The 15,000-nt window shown below is 52.2% G+C and overlaps 2 protein-coding genes across 2 annotated transcripts in view; one reads left to right on the top strand and one right to left on the bottom strand.

Annotated features, from left to right (window-relative positions):
* The window catches only part of pvalb6 (parvalbumin 6), a 13,798-nt gene extending 10,208 nt beyond the window's left edge, over positions 1-3,590 (bottom strand). The window contains exon 1 of the mRNA XM_029158825.3: positions 3,328-3,590. The gene's annotated coding sequence lies outside the window, so the exon portion shown is untranslated. The remainder of the gene's footprint in view (positions 1-3,327) is intronic.
* A 5,122-nt stretch (positions 3,591-8,712) lies between these two features.
* Positions 8,713-15,000, top strand: part of csf2rb (colony stimulating factor 2 receptor subunit beta) — a 7,174-nt gene continuing 886 nt past the window's right edge. The window contains exons 1-14 of the mRNA XM_029158560.3: positions 8,713-8,864; positions 10,792-10,935; positions 11,619-11,733; positions 11,862-12,025; positions 12,451-12,602; positions 13,164-13,308; positions 13,419-13,551; positions 13,626-13,780; positions 13,917-14,044; positions 14,115-14,292; positions 14,366-14,474; positions 14,556-14,622; positions 14,693-14,766; positions 14,843-14,996. Coding sequence (XP_029014393.1) covers positions 8,786-8,864; positions 10,792-10,935; positions 11,619-11,733; positions 11,862-12,025; positions 12,451-12,602; positions 13,164-13,308; positions 13,419-13,551; positions 13,626-13,780; positions 13,917-14,044; positions 14,115-14,292; positions 14,366-14,474; positions 14,556-14,622; positions 14,693-14,766; positions 14,843-14,996 — 1,797 coding nt within the window. The 5' untranslated portion in view covers positions 8,713-8,785. The remainder of the gene's footprint in view (positions 8,865-10,791; positions 10,936-11,618; positions 11,734-11,861; positions 12,026-12,450; positions 12,603-13,163; positions 13,309-13,418; positions 13,552-13,625; positions 13,781-13,916; positions 14,045-14,114; positions 14,293-14,365; positions 14,475-14,555; positions 14,623-14,692; positions 14,767-14,842; positions 14,997-15,000) is intronic.

Raw genomic sequence — 15,000 nt, 5'->3', positions numbered from 1 at the left:
CTGCACACCACATCATCACCACTAACATATAGGCCTAATGCTATTTTATCAGAGCCGCCACATCCACACATAAAGTGTCAGTGGTTCATCTAATGCTGCTCAGGGAGGAGGTTGAACTGAGAGGGGAGTGGAGCGACGTACACACAGCACAAACACAGAGTGCTGCTTTGCCACTGAAATAATAAAGTATATTTTAGAAAAAGTCAATAGAGGAAACCAGGAAGTGAGTCTGTAGTAGGCGGAGCCGGGGGCGTGGTCAGGGGAGGAGCTGAGAACCTTAAACATGACAGTCCTTTAGGACATTCAAGGCTCAACATCAGCTGAAAAGCTTCATTACAGCAAATGATGGGATCAGTAGAGAGATCAAGCAGCATCCACATCCTGGGATGTGTTGTCCAGCAGAGGGTGAGAGACATGAAATACTGGTTTGATTGACCACATCTCTATTTGTACTTCATTAATGAGGACGTTTGATCTGATCACTAGGACCTTTAGGATTTACAGTGAGGGAATGTTTTGGTCTGCAGTAGACTTAGCCTTAATTAAAGGTACTTCACTTTTTAACCAAGTGAACTGATCTGGAAGCTTGTGGACTTGTGAAGAAGCAGCATATCTATATATACCATGACTGCTCCCTGAAGATGGAGGCTTTAAGTGCTTTTGACAAAGTGGGTCACATCATCATCTTATTTAATTTTCCTTTCCCCAAAAAAATGTCCAAGCTCTAAAATAAGAAACGTCTGAATCCATTTGTGCCTGCACCGCTTCGTTAATGATCTCATTTAAGAGGTCACAGGTTTCCTAATTGGACACGGGCAGAATCCCGTGGCACCGAGACGCAGTCTAAAGTTAGAAAGGTCAAGTTCAGCCCAGGTTGTGGAGTTCAGGCCTTGTGTTTGGTGTGTGTGTGTGGGGGGGGGGCATGTGACAGATGAGACCCCCCCACTCACTGAGAGTCCAGCTGAGCTGTTTGTCCAGATGCTCTGCAGCTCCACCGTCCGCTTCACCTGCTGCACAAACACTGGCAACGCAGCGAGCGATGCTCCGTTTACGCTCCCTAATTCCTAATTAACAGGTGGTTCTACAGCAGCAAGCGCACACAAACGCACACAAACGCACACAAACGCACACAAACACACGCACAAACACACACGCACACACACACACAGACACACACACACACATCTGTCCTTGACCTCTTGTCTGCGGTGGATGATCTGATCTGGGACCTGTTGATGCGCGTCTCCTCCAGTTTGTGACACAGATCAGCGTCGTGTGCAGCAGATCACAGATCACGCGCGCGTGTTGAGCGCTTCATTCTTCCTGAGACGTGGTGCATTATTAAACCTGTGTTTTAATTTATTCCCCTTAATGAGCGTCTTAATTGTGCTTTTCGTGACAAAAATCTGCACAAATGCAGATTCTGTCCGAAGCGTTTAATTATCCAGAAGTTCTTAAAGGGAAAAGGAAGTGCAGCAGACGAGGTCATCGTGTGCTTCACAGGTGGAAACGAGGAGAATACGATTAACGGCAGCGGCTGAAAGGGAAATGGAAGAAGAGGGAAATGTGATGGAGACGATAATAAAAATGAGCCACATAAACAGAAAAGGCCGTTTCCTCGTCCTCGTCTTCCCGTGAAACCAGGAGCCGATGGGACAGCGTCAGGGAGAGCAAGAACCGAGTCAGCACCGCGTCCCGCTCCACGGCGCCACAGACCCGCAGCCTCATCCACTCATCTGGACTCAGCCTCATCCACTCATCTGGACTCAGCTCCATCCACACAGAGTCTGTGGTTTAAACGAGCTTCATCCACTCATCTGGACTCATCTTCATCCACACAGAGTCTGTGGTTTAAACAAGCTTCATCCACTCATCTGGACTCAGCTTCATCCACTCATCTGGACTCAGCTTCATCCACTCATCTGGACTCATCTTCATCCACACAGAGTCTGTGGTTTAAACGAGCTTCATCCACTCATCTGGACTCAGCTTCATCCACTCATCTGGACTCAGCCTCATCCACACAGAGTCTGTGGTTTAATCGAGTTTCATCCACTCATCTCCACTCCTCACCTATTAATGAAGCGCTCCGAGCACATGAAAACTGGACTCTGTGGCGGTGGAGGCGGGGCTACGGGGGCCCTGACCAATCAGGAAGCCAGGATTAGACTCAACACAATCCACCTTCACTCAACAACCACAGCAGCACAGACTCAGCTCCTGCCCCCTCCCACTGCTCCTCATGCCTCCACCGCCCCCACCCGACACCTGTCCCCCCCCCCCCCCCCCCCCCCCCCCACCCTCTCTTCATATCACACCTGGGTATTTCACAGTCCGCAGAGCTCCACGCTCATTAAAGCGCTGAATTCCCATGAAATTGGGAGGAGATGTGTCACAGCGCAGCCTGACTTCAGATCTAATGGCAAAGTGGTGATAAGATTGATGGGGACGTGTGATGTGTGCATTTAACAGCGTGGGGGCTTAAACAGTCCAGGCTGTTTGTGTTTGTGGCCAAACACAGATTTACTACAACTACTGATGTTCGTCCACTTTTGTCTCAACAGAGGACGGCATTGTGTCTCCGACGTGTCCTGCTTCACACAGTAAGAAGCCTTTCCATTCTGTTTTCTGTTCTCCTCCATGACCGCCTCGCTGCTGTTTGAACAGCTGCTCACCGGCCGTCTGAGGGTCGGCGGCGGCGACGGCGGCCGTCCGGAACCGAATGACGCAACAGAGGAGAAAGAGTTAAAGAGCAGAAGCCGAGTTGGTCTCCGGCGCCGCTCGTCTCTGTCACAGATAACGCTAACACACCCTGCAGCTTCATTCAAGCCTCTGCATCGTCTGCAGACACACACACACACACACACACACACACAGTGAAGCTGAGGGAACCAATCACCGTCCCCTGTTTCCAGGACCGCTTTGTGAATGGAATTTCTACGGGAGAGGAGGCAGACGGCACTGCTGCGTTTAAGCGAGGAACATCACCTTCATCATCATCATCATCATGTTCTCGTTTTCTTTCTCTTCATCCTGCAGTTTTCCTTCCACTGCTCTCCTGCGTGCGCTTCATTTACATTTTAAGTTTGATTCACGTTTTCTTAAACTCTCTTTATTCTACTGTGATGCAGCAGTTACTCATGCCCTGACACCAGCACTGCCATCATCATCACCATCATCATCATCATTATTTTCATCCCTGGTTAACTGCAGGACGTGTGGATTTTCATTTTCTTTTTTTCTGCAGTCCCGTCTCGTCTGGCCACTAAAGCAGCAGCTGATGCAGATGAGGCAAATGACCATCAACACATGCACGCACACACTCACCTCAAGAGTCTGCGTCCCAAGTGCTTCTGGATCCTCAGTGACTGAGTGATTGAAGGGAGAGCAGTGAGTCCGAGCGCCTCTGGCAGCTGAGCAGAAGTAGAGAGCGGACGGAGGGAGAGAGATTAGAGGCAAGAGAGAAAGGGGACAGGAACGGAAAAGAAAAAGACAAAGTGCACGAGAGCAGGGAGGCTGCGCGATCCGAACGAGTAGAATGAGGGAGCTCCGGCTGGAGGTGAGATGAAGGGGAGCAGGAGAGAGGGAGCGAGAGATAAAGGCAGAGGGAGGGAGAGAGCGAGGGTGCGCTGGATTGGGATAGGAGGGGACTGTGTGATGTGTGAGAGGAGGGGGGGGGGTGGGGGGGGGGGGGGGGGGGGGGGGGGGGGATTGCAGGGAAGAAAGGGAGAGGAAAGTTGGAGCGGTGGAGGAGGAAGCGAGGGAGAGACAGGCCGGTGGTGATGAGAGGGGGGGGGCAATGAGGCACATTAGAGGTGACAGGTAAAAGCGGCGAAGAGGTAAAGATGGAGGAAGTCAGTTTGCTGCGTTACCTTTTCACCGTCCCCCAAAACAAAAGCAGTTCATGTCCGGACGCCGGAGACGACGGATCCCAGAGAAAAGCGTCCGTCCCTCCATCGAACCAGCACCGCGTCTGCGCTGCTGTTCAGTCTGCAGCAATAAGTCATCTGAGGATGAGACAAGATGGTGTGAAGACATGAAGCTGAAGGACCGATGATTGGAGCTTCAGGCCACGTCTGTGGCTGCACTTTGACTGGGACCTGGTCTGGAGCTTCCTGCGCCTTGTCTCTGGATGCGTTTACTGGAAAACACGTCCTGGAGCTGACGCTGCTCAGAGATGCCTTCACCTCATGCAGCAGATGAGGATGAGGATGAGGGTGAGGGTGAGGGTGAGGATGAGGATGAGGATGAAAGTGAGGATGAGGATGAGAGTGAGGGTGAGGATGAGGATGAGGATGAGGATGAGAGTGAGGGTGAGGATGAGGATGAGGATGAGGGTGAGGGTCAGGGTCAGGGTCAGGGTCAGGGTGAGGGTCAGGGTGAGGGTCAGGGTGAGGGTGAGGATGAGGGTGGAGGATGGGGATGAGGGTGAGGGTGAGGATGAGGGTGAGGGTGAGGGTGAGGGTGAGGATGAGGATGAGGATGAAAGTGAGGATGAGGATGAGAGTGAGGGTGAGGATGAGGATGAGGATGAGGGTGAGGGTGAGGGTGAGGGTCAGGGTCAGGGTCAGGGTGAGGGTGAGGGTGAGGATGAGGGTGGAGGATGGGGATGAGGGTGAGGATGAGGGTGAGGGTGAGGATGAGAATGAGAATGAGAATGAGAATGAGGATGAGGATGAGGATGAGGATGAGGGTGAGGATGAGGATGAGGATGAAAGTGAGGATGAGGGTGAGGGTGAGGATGAAAGTGAGGGTGAGGGTGAGGGTGAGGGTGAGGATGAGGGTGAGGATGAAGATGAGGGTGAGGGTGAGGATGAAAGTGAGGATGAGGGTGAGGATGAGGGTGAGGGTGAGGGTGGGGATGAGGATAAGGATGAGGGTGAGGATAAGGGTGAGGATGAGGATAAGGGTGAGGGTGAGGGTGAGGATGAGGGTGAGGATGAGGGTGAGGATGAAGATGAGGGTGAGGATGAAAGTGAGGATGAGGGTGAGGATGAGGGTGAGGGTGAGGGTGAGGGTCAGGGTGAGGATGAGGATGAGGATGAGGATGAGGGTGAGGGTGAGGGTGGGGATGAGGATAAGGATGAGGGTGAGGATAAGGGTGAGGATGAGGATAAGGGTGAGGGTGAGGATAAGGGTGAGGATGAGGATAAGGGTGAGGGTGAGGATGAGGGTGAGGATGAGCGAGGGGCGCGTCAGGAGGAGACGCTGCTGTTGCTGCTGCATCGTGGGACTCGCAGCCTCCGCAGCGTCTGTGCAGTTCAGGCTCCAGCTGCAGTTTTAACAGCACAGCGCCTCCAGCTGATGCGTCCAGACCAGAGCGTGGCTGCTCTCAGACCAGCGCCGGCCGCGGGCGTCGCAGTCTCACGTCTCTGTCTGTGACAGGAGACGATGAGACGTTTGTCCTCCAGCTCTTTGGCTTCTGTCCTGATTAAACTACTTTATAATTACTGGAATGCATTCTGAGTGGACGCGTGTCTCCCTGAATAAAGAGCCTGTTAACTGACTCTGCACCCCCACCACACACACACACACACACACACACACACACACACACACACACACACACACACACACACACACACACACACACACACACACACCTCTCAATCACACTCACTATTGATCTCATTAAGTCTCATTATATTCATTAGCCTTTGAGAGCATTTGATTCTACAGCAGCACCGTAAGGGCTGCGCGGTGGCAAACGCAGCAGCAGCAGCTTCGGCAACAGGACCAGCACCGGACCGGTCCGATTGTCTGGACATGACGCGTTTGAGCCATAGGCACTGACTCCATGTCCTTCGAGTGAAGGTCCTGAGCTGCACAATGGAGACGTGTCGTCCTGGTTCTGCACCGGTGGCTCAGCAACAACCAACATGAGTCTGATCAATGGTCCCGTCCAGAGAAAACCAACACACACAACAACAGCAGACCGAAAACCCGGGTTCAAAGTGATGCATGAAACAAACTAAATGGATTCTTCTTACATTTAAAAGCTCACGATGACATATGGAAAACAATGGGTTTAAACACTGTAACGACTGCGTACAGGATGTCGCAGCTATTAGTCGTGAAAAGGAAATCCAGTTTCCTGTGGGCTCCGTTCAGTCACGCACACTAAACCCAGTTATTGTGTCCGCTGCTTCGCTTCCACCACCAGCTCTCAGTATTTAATGCTTGAGCAGAAACGTCTGCGTCCAGTTTGTGACGCGTCCGTGGAAGGCGCCGTGCGACTCAGACTGGGACGTGGCGCCACTCAGACAGAAAGTGGCTGCGTGTTGATCCCCGCTCGGTCCAGACCTCACCAGCGCTGCTCACTATGAATACATGCTGATTCAGATCTCACAGCTCACGCTGCTTCTAGGAACGCGCTGCTCGGCCTCGTTCGGGCCCGCAGCCGCGCGGGCGGCGCCGGCGAACAGCAGGGGGCGGCGTTGAGCCTGAGCGGCGCCCAGAGCCCGGACCCGCGGCGCCGTGAGCAGCTCGCCAGGCGACGGAGCCGTGACCCGCGTGCTGCACGCGCTGCTCCTCTGAGAAGCTGCTTCACACGCCAGCGGCCACTTCGGCGCCGCATTCGATGGTTTGCAGCTCTGCCAATCAGACGGCAGCGGGTTTGAGCAGCTTCGGCGCAGACAAACCTCAAACAAGTGATGTGTAGAGATCAGCGAGTTGATTGTGAAGTTCCTCATTGATTCTGAGAAGCCGAGGGACTTTTGTTTGTCTTCTCTAATTCTCTAGAGAAACAAACTATTCTGGTCTCCTCCGCGTGACCCACATGTGAAGCTCTGCTTTCACTACATGCGTGGCTTCGGGTCGTACGGCCCGGTCCGTGAGGCGTTCAGGGGCAGCACCGTGGCTCCCGCTGTGTTTCCACTCTGCTTCAGACCAGCCACTGCTCATCTTCAGGTCCAAACTGCTGTAAACAGCCAGGGTTCGGGTCAAGACGCAGTGGAGCTGCAGCTACATGTGAAATGAGGAACTGGCCACAACGCATCTTCCTTAAACATCAGCCTTGCTCACACAAGGCGTCAAACATGTCATCGAACAGGAAGTGAGATGGGTCAGCTGAGAAACAGACTGATCGGAGTTGCAAATAAGTCAGTGACTTATCTGTGAACCTTAAAGGATGAAGCTAATGTTTGTTTCTCTGTCTGCGTGGCCTTAAAATGTCCTTTCCCCTTTTCTCTCTTTGTCACATTGATTTTGTGGGGTTTTTCTGACTCCTCCGTGGAGCTGGGCCATCGGGCCGTGACGTGGTGCACGGGCTAAAACAAGCAAACCGCTGGAGCCGCCACGCGACGTGATGGTGAATCCACCCTGAAACCGATAAAGGCCCCGCGGCCTTCGCAGCGACGCGGCCGCTTTGGTCGTGAAGGTGAAGGAGGTGATGAGCGTAAATCAGTCGCTGTGGGACTTTCATGGCTGCAGTCGGACTAACGACACGCGACACAATATGAGCTGCGGTCTAGAGTATCAGTATCTGAACGAGAGAGCGGCGCAAAACAAGTGAAGTGTGTGAAGTGAAGGTTCAACACACCAAACATAGAGCTGCAGAGGCAGGGTTTATATGTCAAGGTTAAATATGTAAAGCAGAACACAAGTAGCTTCACATTTAACCAATAAATTGAGCAGAAAGAATTTAGACCAAAGCTGCAGCATCAAAAATCATTTATCCTTATTTTATAAATATCTAATCTAGTATAATCTGATCTAATATAATCTAATCTGACTTTATGTAATCTGATCTGATCTGATCTGATCTGATCTGATCTAAGAGTGTGGCTAAATGATCATGAAACACAGTCATTGTCTAAATTGTTGATATTAATTGTGTGTCTTTCATCAGATAATTCTGTGTTTACACAGTTTGCAGCTTTCAGACTCTTGACATAATCTGCATCAGTTCACCTCAAGCTTCCTGAGGCTCATCTTGGTGCGATACCGTCGAGCAGCAGAGACCTGGGGAGTCGTCCCAGTCGTCCCAGTCGTCCCAGTCGTCCCAGTCGTCCCAGTCGTCCCAGTCGTCCCAGCACAGTGTCGTGAGACAGATTTGGATCCGGTGGATTTGTTATTTTCTGGGTTTCTAATTGAATCCAGAGCTGCTGATGCTTCAGATGCTCGGCCTGAAGCAGGAAACACTGAATTCATCTTTAATGAGAGCAACTGTTGTTCTAATGAATATTAATGATTAGGCTGTAATTAACAAACACGTCTTTTCTACATCAACAGCATCTAAATGAACTGTACACTCAGCTTGTCACAGTCAAAGCGCCGCCCCCGGCGTCAAGCGCTGACATTTTCATGCTTTCACGTGGAATGACTGGGCTCGTGTAGGTGTTTAAAGTCATTTGTCGGAAAGTGTCAGATGAGAGGGTTCGAGCGAGCGCCGCCGCGCGCTGTGACGTCGGTGGATGAACTCCGTGAATGAGCGTATCTGGCTCTGAGATCTGCGCCGGAGTTTCGGCTGCTCAGTGGGATCTTTTATCTCAGCGTGTGGTTGCTTGGCTGCTGATATCTGGGCTTATCTGTAGCTGTGGCCGCTTCGCTAGGAAATATCACAAAACCATGAATCCTCCGAAACCACAGGTCTGTGACCTCAGGGGATCCAGAGGATAAACAAGGCTGGGACGCTAGTTACTGCTTTTCATCACCTCTGGCACAAACTAGACCCAGAGCGTTGAAGTCAAAAGTCAAAGTGAAACTGCCATTGAGCGACAGTGTGGACAGAAAGAGGAAACGCAGCGCGTCGCAGAGGAAACTCCCACAGTTCTCGACATTGTTCATGAGGAGCTGGATCACAAGAAGGGTGCGTCTGTGGCAGGAAGGCAGGAGGACCGAGGCCGAGGGTCCACGGGAGGCAGGTGAGAAGGACAGACCTGTGGGTCCAGCTGTGGGTCCAGCTGTGGGTCCAGCTGTGGGTCTAGCTTTGGGGTCACCTGTGGGTCCAGCTGTGGGTCCAGCTGTGGGTCTAGCTGTGGGTCCAGCTGTGGGTCCAGCTGTGGGTCTAGCTGTGGGTCCAGCTGTGTTTCCAGCTGCGGGGTCACCTGTGGGTCTAGCTGTGGGTCCAGCTGTGGGTCCAGCTGTGGGGTCACCTGTGGGTCCAGCTGTGTTTCCAGCTGTGGGGTCACCTGTGGGTCCAGCTGTGTTTCCAGCTGTGTTTCCAGCTGTGTTTCCAGCTGTGGGGTCACCTGTGGGTCCAGCTGTGGGTCCAGCTGTGTTTCCAGCTGTGGGTCCAGCTGTGGGGTCACCTGTGGGTCCAGCTGTGGGTCCAGCTGTGGGTCTAGCTTTGGGGTCACCTGTGGGTCCAGCTGTGTTTCCAGTTGTGAGTCCAGCTGTGGGTCCAGCTGTGGGGTCACCTGTGGGTCCAGCTGTGGGTCCAGCTGTGTTTCCAGCTGTGTTTCCAGCTGTGTTTCCAGTTGTGAGTCCAGCTGTGGGTCCAGCTGTGGAGTCACCTGTGGGTCCAGCTGTGGGTCCAGCTGTGTTTCCAGCTGTGTTTCCAGCTGTGTTTCCAGTTGTGAGTCCAGCTGTGGGTCCAGCTGTGGGTCCAGCTGTGGGGTCTCCGCTCCTCCGTGGGCTCCTTGTCTTCAGACTGGACCTCTGTGTCCCTACATAAAGTCAGTGGGTTGCACTGACGTCACGTAGCTTCAGCGCTGCTAACCTCTAAATGACAGGACGGTCTTTCACAAGATACAAAACAATGAATTACAGTGAATTTTCAAAACCGGGCAAGACTTTTGTAAGTTGCAATGTTTACAACACTCACCCATTCACAGTGAATGTGGCAACGCTGCTGCCGATCAGCGCTTCATTGCATTTTCCCGTCTTGATGTCACACCTGACGCCACAGACAATAACAGCTTCACAAGGTGATTTGGTTTCAGAATCAGTGTTGGAATCCCACATGCTCCTCCTGGGATTCCCCCCGGCCCCGCGGCCCCCGAAACCCCCGCGTCTCCTCTCACATCCACTATTCATTTCTCTTCCCTTTCTCTCATAAATTACATTAACTGGACGCTTTTGTGTTGCATATTTTTTACTTTAGTGAAGCAAAGTTTATTGTAAGAAACGTGAAAATACGTTTAAATCCTTAATAATTTAAAAAACAAAAGTTTATAAATGCAGATACATATTTTTAATATTTACAATACAGATTTAATTTATAACTCTACAGAAAATGAACAAATGACTTCAGAATTGTAAAAATCTTCATAATAAATTATTGGATTATTATCCAGAGAGCATTTATTATGAACTTTGTCACAATTGATTTACTAAAACACTTGTAAAAGCTTTAGTGGCAGATATTAAAAGGTTAAGATTTGGCATTTAAATAAAACAACTTAGTCTATATAGAATATAACCATATATGAAATCAAAGGCTGGCGACGTTCAGCTTCTACAGGTTTCTCTGGGTGCAGCTGAACCTGATCTGCTCTGTTTCAGGCGTCCACTCCATTTTACAGCGCGTGAGCGTGGTCTCATGCTCAGGCAGCGCTGTGGAGCCTCTGATCCGTGTCACTGGCTGCGTTTGTGCGTTGAGGTGTGTTTATCGGGGTCTATCACATGTGAGCGAGGGAGATAAAAGGCAGGCGGATGTGTGGTGACATCCCACAACAGGCTGACACTCAAAGCGGAAGTGAGCACTGCTGATGGGGCCGTGACTCATTTCTTCATTATTTCTAGTAAATGACCCCTCTCTCTCTCTCTCTCTCTCTCCCTCTCTCTCTCTCCCTCCCTCCCTCTCTCTCTCCCCCCCCTCTCTACCTCCCTTCCTCTCTCATCCTTCAGACCACACGCGCGTCGGGGATGTGAACACATCAGCTCAGCTCAGCGTCGCAGGAACCATGCTCCTCTTGTGGGTCGTGCTGTGCTCGGCGCTCCCTCACCTGACTCACTCTCGCTGTGTCGTCAATGAGAGCAGCAGCTGGAACGGTAGGTCTCTGCAGGATCGCAGTGGTCTCACTTTAAATGTTGGAATGTAAAGTACGTTTACTTTAGTTCTGTAGAAAAGGTTCCGCTGCTTTTTTACTTTTAACTTTGCAGATGAAGCCTGTTGAATTTAGGAATTTAAGTCTCTCTGATGGAGTTTTTAAGTATTATTATTTTAAAATGTTGTTTTTAAAATTATATTGCGGTGTCACAATACTAAAATTATAAATAAAAATATAATAAATATAAATAAATTATATTAAACATTATACAAATCTTATAAGAAAAACTATTTGAGCTTAGCTATCAATATTAATATAATAACCTTTTAATAATGCATACATGCATGTGACGCTGCGAAGCAGTGCAGGTACAACACATTTTGCACCTGATGCTTCTCTGCTCTGAAAAGCTTTCCTATATACGTTGCATGTGTGCTGCATTTTTAATTTCTTATTTTATTTTGTATGCAAATAATTGATGTATATAACTCAAATTAATATGTAAATAATGGATGTTAATGATATGTTAATGGTATGAGGGTATGAAAAGACGGAGTCAGACCGGATGCAATACAATGTTTGTCTTGTGCAAAACTGGTGAATAAAACTGAAAATGAAAAATGGTTCTGGTTCTGGTTCTGACGGTACAACCTGGAACTAACAACCACTCCCTCTCCTGCCCAGCATCTCCGCTGCTGGACCTCCAGTGTGAGAATGACTACGAGACCTCGGTGAACTGCAGCTGGACGGCAGACGGGAACGCGGCGCTGCAGCTGTGGCTGCAGAGAGGAGAACTGAGGTAGAGGCTGCGGACGGGGCCGAGCGAGGCCTGGAGCCCTGGAGCCCAGGAGCCCTGGAGCCCAGGAGCCCTGGAGCCCAGGAGCCCTGGAGCCCAGGAGCCCTGGGCTCATTCTACTGTCCTTACAGGCAGCCGTGTGAGCCGTACCAGCCGGCAGCAGCACGCGGGAGGCTCCACTGCAGAGTAGAAACCAGGACATGGGCCATAGGCATCACACACACCTTCTTCTTCCTCAAACGTGAGGCCAACTGCTCCTCGGCTGCTCCCAGACCTGTGCACCTTCTTCAGCAACGTGAGTTCACACTGGTACAGGACATTAAAGCCACGCACACAATGCAAGATGCCCTGAGCAAACACCTGGTTGTGTGTGTGTGTGTGTGTGTGTGTGTGTGTGTGTGTGTGTGTGTGTGTGTGTGTGTGTGTGTGTGTGCGTGCGTGCGTGCGTCCGTGCGTGTGTTTCTGTGTGTGTGTGTGTGTGCGCGTGTGTGTGTTTCTGTGTGTCCATGCGTGCGTGCGTGTGTTTGTTTCTGTGTGTGCGTGCATGTGTGTGTTTCTGTGTGTGTGCGCGTGTGTGTGTTTCTGTGTGTCCATGCGTGCGTGCGTGTGTGTGTTTCTGTGTGTCCATGCGTGCGTGCGCGTGTGTTTGTTTCTGTGTGTGTGTGTGTGTGTGTGTGTCCGTGCGTGCGTGTGTGTCGGTGCATGTGTGTGTCCGTGCAGTGAGAGCTCGCCCACCCGTGGACCTGTCCTCACACGGTACCGGTGATGGAGGCAGGCGGATCAGCTGGTCCTGTCCGTACCCTCCCTCCTCCTCGCTGAGCTCCGGCCTCCGGTACCAGCTCAGCTACAGACCGGCAGACGACGACTGGACCGTAAGCAGCGACGCACGTCATTCAGAAATCAAGAAGTGGCTTCAATTGTTTCACTTCAGCTGCAAAAAGCTGAAATAGGATATTATTTTGCAGAAACAGCGTTTATGCAACAGATTCCTAGAGTCTGACTGAGGAAGCGCACCTGACGCGTACAGTGCTGCCGCGCTGCAGCCTGTGCTTCCTCTGACAGGAAGACGGGGGCGGTTCTGCACCCGCGGCTCCCACCTTCATTCAAAGCTGTACACGCACAGTCATCCTGATCCTGAACCGTAAAATCAAATCTGTGTCGATACGAGCGAGAAAACCAGACGACATCCTCAAATCTGTGTCAGCGTCGCTGCTGTGCAAAGCTCTGGGTCCGGTTCCCGTCAGATCTCCTGCTGGATCGGCGCCAGCTCATCGTGACGTCATTTCCAGTTGTGCAATTCACACATTTTACCAACGCTTAGTTGACTCTGCAACGTTTTCACAGAGTGTAGAATCGTTTACTGTCAGGAATTTCCTCCTGTGTCTGAGTCACAGGCGCTCACGATTCCAGTGTTTGTGCGTTTTTACCTGCAGACGGAGAACGTGTCAGGCACCAGCCTCACTCTCGACAGGCAGCGGCTGCTTCCAGGCCACGCGTACGAGGCCAGGGTGAGGAGCCGGGCCCGTTTGGGCCAGTGGAGCCGCTGGAGTCCTGTGGTGACCTGGCGAACTCCACACGGTACGTTAAGCGCCTAGTGGTTCCCCTGATGTGTGTGAATGAATCAGCTCAGTCATTTCCAGTCAACATCTGGCTCATTTCTTCTTCTCTGCCTGTTGTCTCTCTCTCAGATGCTGGACAGCCTCCTCTTCTCCACTGTGAGCTGGATGGAGACACGGAGGTGACGTGCAGCTGGGACATGAGTGGAGACCTGGCCCGGATCATGTTCTACGAGCTGACCTGGCGGCAGGACCGGTCTGCATCGTAAGTCCGGCGCCGCTGACAGAACCCACCGGCTGCTCCGGCTCCGGCCTCACCCGTTCAATCCCTGCTTCCAGGCCCGAGCGGCGCTGCGTGAACCCGACGGTCCGTTCCGACCCCAGGGGGGCGGTGCTGAGGTTCAGCTGCTCACTGACCGCTGCGGATCCTGCACATCTGCTGCTGGAGCTCCAACCAAGGCACAGCGCCAAGACCTTCAATCCCACGAGACACAGTGAGTAGAGGCACACGCAGGGGGAGAAACCTGCAGGAACAGTGCAGAGCAACGCTAGTGTCGCCACCTAGTGGTGGAATGGAACGGCTGCAGCTAAGACGCACTAAAATGATCAAACTGCTCTTTTGACCCACAGTTGTCGCCAAACCACCACAGAAGGTGAAGCTGAAGGAGGAAGACTCCAACTGGGTTGTGGAATGGACCAAACCGCATACGCCCTTAGACCTGGATTACGAGGTCTGCTTCTACAGAACTCACCATCAGGTAAGAACCCGCTCAGAGTGCCTGTTTGTTCCACGTGTGTCCGGCTCACGGAGTCCGGTTGTTCCGTCAGGAGCCGCGCACGTGTAGGAGCACGTCAGTGCTTCGCCTGGTGATCCCAGCAGAGCAACTGGTTCCGTCCCAGGACTACGAGCTGCTGGTCAGGTCGCTGCTTGTCCCTGGAGAAGGTACCAAATACGAGGGGCGCCCGTCCGAATGGGTCGGTCCTGAGAAGTGGACCTCGCATCCAGGTACTGAGCAGCGCAGGGTCCGACGTCTGAGTGGATCCGTGCGGTGTCACTCATTCCCTCCTCTTCCCATCAGCCCCCTGGTCCGTCACATATGTCATCTACGTCCTCATCAGCCTGTTCGTGGCTGCGATCTTCCTCGTCTTCTACTGCGTCTTCCACCGCGTCCTCCCAGCTTGTCAGAGGTATTTCCGCGCTTTCATCTCGCCTCATCGACGGTGGCGGCAGCCGGCAGCCGTCATGACTTATATATGTTGCACCAACAGGAGGGTGGTGCTGTGGGTGGACTCGGTCCCGTCTCCTGGGAAAAGCAAGATTCTGTCTGAGATCCAGGTGAGGCCCGGCTGTGGGTTCTGCCAGAGCCGTCTGACTGTCCGTGTGACTCACTGTGTCTGTGCTTCAGTCCTCCACCAGTCGGACCCACGTGCAGAGCGAGGACACCTCCATGTGCAAAGTGCTGCACTTCGATGCTGACTGGTAAAGTCTTCGGCACCCGATGGTTCTGCTCAGTTCTGAGCGTCTCTGGACCAAACTGACTCTTCTCTCCGTCCAGTTCCTCACATGTGTCCCTGTGGCCACTGAAGACGGCAGACGTTCTGGAGCCGGACGAGGGCGTCTGGAACTGCAACAACCTGTGCACCCCGGAGGAGGTCCCCGGCTCCGACACGTCGTCCATGAGCTTCAGCGGACCGTACATCTTCTGTCAGGTCA

Source organism: Betta splendens, chromosome 8 (genome assembly GCF_900634795.4).
Source record: "Betta splendens chromosome 8, fBetSpl5.4, whole genome shotgun sequence".
Classification (NCBI taxonomy): domain Eukaryota; kingdom Metazoa; phylum Chordata; class Actinopteri; order Anabantiformes; family Osphronemidae; genus Betta; species Betta splendens.
The sequence above is the reverse complement of the archived record's forward strand: the minus strand, read 5'-3'. Positions and strand labels throughout refer to the sequence as shown.